The sequence below is a fragment of the Mastomys coucha genome, unplaced genomic scaffold (assembly GCF_008632895.1).
Source record: "Mastomys coucha isolate ucsf_1 unplaced genomic scaffold, UCSF_Mcou_1 pScaffold20, whole genome shotgun sequence".
Taxonomy (NCBI): domain Eukaryota; kingdom Metazoa; phylum Chordata; class Mammalia; order Rodentia; family Muridae; genus Mastomys; species Mastomys coucha.
The window spans coordinates 53,096,282-53,102,915 of NW_022196903.1; the positions used below are offsets into that span (position 1 = coordinate 53,096,282).

Sequence of the window (6,634 nt, forward strand, 5' to 3'; positions counted from 1 at the left end):
GTGAACACATTTTATTTAAGTCTCAGAATTTTACTCAGTTGATGTGAAGAAATTCATGTTGGCGGCCTTGGTCCACACTATGTCATTGCTCTGTTCTGTCTCAGTAGTCCAATAATTTCACACACACACAAACACACACACACACACACACACACACACACACACACACACACACACAAACACTCATACACACACAAACACACACAAACAATTTTCTTTTTTTATTGGATAGTTTCTTTATTTACATTTCAAATGTTATCCCTGGTACATTGAGCCTTCACAGGACTAAGGGCCTCTCCTCCCATTGAATCCTGACAAGGCCATCCTCTACTACATATGCAGCTGGAGCCATGGATCTCTCTCTGTGTATCCCTTGGTTGGTGGTTGAGTCCCTGGGTGCTCTGGGAGGATCTTGTTGTTTCATATTGTTATTCCTATGGAGTTGCAAAGCCCTTCAGCACCTTCAGTCCTTTCTCTAACTCCTCCATTGGGAACCCCATGCTCAGTCCAAAGGTTGCCTGAAAACATCTGCCTCTGTATTTGTCATACTCTGTCAGACCCTCTCAGGATATCAGGTTCCTGTCAGCATGCACTTGTTGGCATCCACAATAGTGTCTGGGTTTGGTGACTGTATATGGGATGGATTCCCAGGTGAAGCAGTCTCTAGATGGACCTTCCTTCAGTCTCTGCTCCACACTTTGTCTCTGTATTTCCTCCCATGGGTATTTTGTTTCCACTTCTAAGAAGAATCAAAGCACCCACACTTTGGTCTTCCTTCTTCTTAAGTTTCATGTGGTCTGTGAATTGTATCTTGGGTATTCCAAGCTTTTGGGCTAATATCCACTTATCGGTGAGTACATACCATGTATGTTCTTTTGTGATTGGGTTGAACATTTTCATGTTTTTTCCAAACTCATGCTATATAACTTGTGAAACTCTGGGGAAGATTGCTTCCCCAGTCAATGCTGCACCATTTCTGCTGCTGCTGCTGCTGCTGCTGCTGCTGCTGCTGCTGTTGCTTCATCTCAGAGAACTGTCTCATAGTATGAGAGAGAAATATTCTAGACAGTGTTACCTGCGCTAAACTCAGTTTTTGCATGTTCTCTCTGAGTAGTCATACAGATTTTGGGTCATTACTTACTAAATATGTTAAAACTTAAAGTTTAGTTGATACTTGTCACCTATTTTATTAATATGTCCCTTAGATTACTAAATCTTCACATTTCAGAAAGCAAAGATCATCATAAATTCAAAAAGAAGACTGTTCTAAGATAAAGTTCTGGGATAATGAAAAGGTAAAGTAGATTTTCTTGGAAGAATATAGAGAAAACAGCTCTTGGTCACTTTTGTTGCAAGTCTCTTCAGACAACTGTCTGCACACTGCTTAGTTTTTTAATTCTGAGTCCATTTCATAGTGATGACTTCTCCACTATTATGAATGTTTATGGACACATTTTGGGTTTTAATACTTACAACCAATTATTACAATTTAAACTAATTGGAAAGACCCCAGCACTACATTATTTTCAAATAAAACAGAAAATTTTACTCAGTATATGCCTATGTTAACAGCTCTATATCCATGGTAGCTATGGACATTCTGATCCATTCTGAGCTTCAGTGAAACCCATAGAAAAAAATGCTACTTGATCATTTAGAACATGTGTCATTTTCCACATGTGATAAACATTTATAGATCAATGAATATGAAACACAAAGTTTGAAAAACATGCCTTTGGGGAAAAACAATTATTATATTTTGCCATTTATCACTATGTTTATATTACTTGTATTTTGAATTACATTTATTTTAATAAATTATAGGTATGTAACTAATAAAAAATTGATACACATATTATTGTGCATTTGCAATTTTAAAATTCAAAAAAGGTTTTGGTTCTTTCAATTTAGAGACCAACTCTTAAATTAAATATTTTTCAGGAGCTTTTATTTAAAATTTATTTGTTTGTTTTTACTTATATGAGTGTTTTGCTTGCATATATGTCTGTGTGCCACTGTTATGCCATATCCTACAGGACAATGGATACTCCAGAACTAGAGTTACAGATGGTCATGAGAAAACATGTCTTTGCTGGGAATCTAATCCAGGCACATTGCAAGAGTTTATAGTGCTCTTAACTACTAATCGTGGAGCATTAAAAAAAAAAGTCATTGTACAGCTACTCTAAATGTATGTTGAGAAGTCAATGTGTAGCTTTGAAAATTGGGATGAATCTATGAATTTACTAGACTAAGCTTTTTAGGAACAAAAATCATGTAACTGTAAAATGTGTAATTTGTTATGTTATGTTTATGGGTCTATTATTAGGTTGGTCTATTCCACTAACTGCTACAATATTTTTATACATACAAGCATGCATGTGTCTATCTATGTGGAATATTTAAGAGAACTTAAAATTATAATTGAACATTCCTTTGCCCCAAGGCTTTGAATCAGTGTAGATTTTTTTCTACTTCTTTACCATGAAGCTTATTTAAAGTACTGAATTAAATCAACCCAATAAAAGAAACTGCTCTTGGTAGCCACACCAAGTAACTTATATGATCACCAAAGGTAAGACTGATGAATAAAACTGGAAAGAGTATCTGGGTGCTGGTGATGAATGATAATGCTGGACCCTTGTTTTCCACTATGTGGGAAGGAATCTCTTTTAAACAGAAATTCTCAAACAGGATCACTATATGATCATCTTCAGCAAGTTTGTGATTATCTTAATAAATTGAAAATAGTGTTTGTCTTAGTATCCTATATTCTCTCTTCTTGGAGGCTCCTAGCTCCACATCTTCAGATGTGAATATGTAGCCTTTAGTAACTACAGAAACTAGGAAAGCAAAAGGGGACCATTGTCAGGATAGGGGTGAGGGTGGGAGCAATGGAGAGCAGAATATATAGCAGGCTATAAGTATCTGATCAGGAAAATTGAAGAGACAGGGCTCCTTAGGGATGAAGAGGCAAGTAAATAGAGAAGTGGAGAGGAAGGTAAAGGCGAGTAGCAACAGGATACGACTGATCAAAGAGAAAAATGATACCCATGGAAGAGTTACAGAGACAAAGTATGGAGCAGAGACTGAAGGAAGGACAATCTGGAGACTGTTCCACCTGGGAATCCTTCCCATATTCAATCATCAAACCCAGACACTATTGTGGATGCCAGCAAGTGCTGGCTGACAGAAGTCTGATATAGCTTTCTCCTGAGAAGATCTGCCAGTGCCCTACTAATATAGAAATAGAGGCTCACAGCCATCCATTGGACTGAACACAGGGTCCCCAATGAAGGAGTTAGAGAAAGGACTTAAGGAGATGAAGGGGTTTGCAGCCCCATAGAAGGAACAACAATATGAACTAACCAGTACCCTCATAGCTCCCAGAGACTAAACCACCAACCAAAGAGTACACATAGTGGGACTCATGACTCCAGCTGCATATGTAGCAGAGGATAGCCTCGTCGGTCATCGATGGGAAGAGAGGCCTTTGGTCCTGTGAAGGCTCTATGCTCCAGTGTAGGGGAACGCCAGGGCCAGGAAGTAGGACAGGGTGGGTTGGTAAGAAGGGGTTGTGGGGAGGAAATAGGGTTTTTTTTGGATAGGAAATTGGGAAAGGGGATATCATTTGAAATGTAAATAAAGAAAATATCTAATAAAATGGGAAAATGAATGGGTTAGTAGATAATGGGGACAAGATAAATACAGAACAAAATAGGGAAAATAACGACATGGATAGCTCAAAAAATCATAAAGAAATATCTTGTTAATGATTTACCCACCCTTATTCCCCAAAAACTAAAAAGAAAATCTTGTTTTCTTGATACTTCTGAATTGATTCCTTAATCCTGAATTGGAGTTCACAAAGGGTTTAAATGGGATGGGAACTAAACTGGAATACAGCTAGGCCCACTTAGAACCATACTGCTTATGCAATTAGTAGGGTCTGGAAGGGACACTAATGGTCTCCCACTGTATCTTTATTTTTCATTCTAGATTCTGAGAATGTAAGATTTCATGGGAAAAGAAACATAAAAAAGATAAACTGAGATAGACCTTTGCTGATTAAAACTGTCATGTTATCATGAATTATGACTGGGAATCAATGAGAATTGTGAGTCAAAATATGGATAATTGCAAAATAGAGCATAGAAAATTACACACTAAGATGCATTCTTATTTGGTTTTTTGAATATCTTCTATGATTTACCCCCAGCTCACTACAGTTTTTGATCTTTTGTGCATATGTGATTGATTTTCTATGCTCATTAGTACTGTTTGAGATAAGTATGAAATGAGCCCCTTTAAAGCAATAGGATTGAATGTGTAAGGATGAGTCTCAGGTGCAATACAAGAACACAAAGTATATATTCTATGTAGATATGACTCTAAATGCATGTATTGTCCATAATATTCTCTCTCCATAAGAGATACTTGGAGGGTATATAAAAATGTAGGGTATAGTCAATATGAAACATCAAAAAAGAAACATCTTACTCAAGAATTATTAGGGAAAATAGAATGATATATCCTTACTGTGCTGTGAATCATAAGTTTGACATATAATCTATTTTTTTTCAGATATGTGAAAGAGACTTCCATTATGCTTTTAAGATGAATACACTTTTCATTTATGTCTTCAATCAAGAATATCCTTTACTTCCAATCTGGACTTGGAGTTCTAGCCAATATGTTTCTACTGATTTTCTATATTTTCATAATCCTAGGTGACAGATCTAAGACTGTGGACCTAATATCCTGTCAACTAAACTTTGTTCACATAATGCTGTTCCTCACTGCAGGGGATATTTGGATTGCAGACTTATTTGAATCCCTGAACATTGATAATGACTTCATATGTAAGGTAACTTTTTACATAAACAGGGTGATGAGAGGCCTCTCTATCTGCACCACCTGCTTCTTAAGCATGTTCCAGGCTGTCACCATCAGTCCCAGTACCTCACGGTTGGCAAAATTTAAACATGCACTAAAAAAGTACATAATTCATGTTTTCTTCTATTTTTGGTTGTTCAATTTGTCTTTCAGCAGTAACCAGTTCTTCTCTGCTGGTGCTTATAAAAATGTGAGTGAGACTAACCAGATGAAGGTCAGTAAATACTGCTCACAGTTCCCCATGAACAGCATCATCAGGGGATTGATTTTAATAGTGACAACTTTAAGAGATGTGTTTCTTGTAGGACTCATGTTGACCACAAGCACACACATGGTGATTATCTTGTTCAGACATCAGAGACAATGCAAGCATCTTCATAGCGTCAGGCACCTGAGAGCATCCCCTGAGAAAAGGGCCACCCAGATTATCTTGCTGGTGGTGGTTTTCTTTGTGGTCATGTACTGGGTGGACTTCATCATATCATCCATCTCAATCCTGTTAGGGAGGTACAACCCAGTCATCCTGACTGTTCAGAAGTTTGTGATGAATGCCTATCCCACAATTACTCCTTTGGTACAAATCAGTTCTGATAACAGAATACTCAAATGCCACCAGGCTTCTTTTAAAGGGACAATTTTTCTCTTCTTTTAAAAAAAAAGATTTATTTTATTTTATGTTATTTTATTTTCTATGTATCAGTGTTGTGCCAGAATGTGTGCATTCTTGGTGCTCACAGAGGTGATAGGAGGTCATTTGATTCTGTAGAAATGGACTTAATAATACTGGTAAGGAGTTACTTTGGTCTAGCTTCAATTATTTCTTTTTTAAAAAGCAGATTCCTTTTAAGCTGTTTCATAGTTCAAGTAACAAAACAAGATTTTCCATGTGATTTAAATAAAATTAGTGCTTTCATACATTCTCTTAACATTTCTGCTCTTTAAATCATATCATAAGCCTGCCCAGAGAGAGCAGGTCTTCCAGGAGTGCTAAAATATCAAAGATCACAAGTGAGAATACTAGAACTGCCCAAATACTAGGCACAAGTGGGACCTGCCCAGAGCCCACAGTAGCCAGGAACCACAGAGCAGCGAGGTACAGGATGCTTCTGGTTTCCATCTGTGCCCAGGGCTGACCCTGTGCCATAGGTATCAGGACCCCAGACCTGCCCCGAACCGAAGTACTGGCCAGAGAGTTCAAATCTCGAAGTAGTGCTAACACAACAATGATCACAGGAGTGCTGACACACCTAAGACCACAGGCTCTCAGACACAGAGGAGGAACAAGCTCCAGTAAGAGACAGCAAAACAAGCTATGACCAGAGATAACCAAATGGAAAGAGGCAAGCACAAGAACATAACCAACAAAAACCAAGTTGAACTGGCATCATCAGAAAACAGTTTGCCCAATACAGCAATCCCTGGATAATGCAACATAACTGAAAAGCAAGATTCAGATTTAAGATCACATTTCATGATGATTGGAGGACTTTAAGAAGGACATAGATAACACAGTTAAAGAAATAAAGGAGAACACAGGAAAAAAAGTAGAAGCCCTTAAAGAGGAATCGCATAAATCCCTTAAAGAATTATGGAAAAACACAATTAAAACAGGTGAAAAATAAAAACAATAAAGAAATGACAGAGGGAGATAACCCTGCAGATAGAAACTTAGGAAAGATATCAGGAGCATCACCAACAGACCATAAGAGGTAGACGAAAGAATTTCAGGAGCAGAAGA

The 6,634-nt window shown here is 37.6% G+C and overlaps 1 protein-coding gene across 1 annotated transcript; it reads left to right on the forward strand.

The window, feature by feature from the left end:
• The first annotated feature begins 1,266 nt into the window (after positions 1-1,266).
• On the forward strand, positions 1,267-5,557 carry LOC116098148 (putative vomeronasal receptor-like protein 4). The gene is made up of 2 exons (XM_031380862.1): positions 1,267-1,295; positions 4,585-5,557. Exon 2 carries the CDS (start codon positions 4,637-4,639, stop codon positions 5,546-5,548), a length of 912 nt encoding a protein of 303 aa, XP_031236722.1. The 5' UTR covers positions 1,267-1,295; positions 4,585-4,636; the 3' UTR covers positions 5,549-5,557.
• Positions 5,558-6,634: the final 1,077 nt, after the last annotated feature.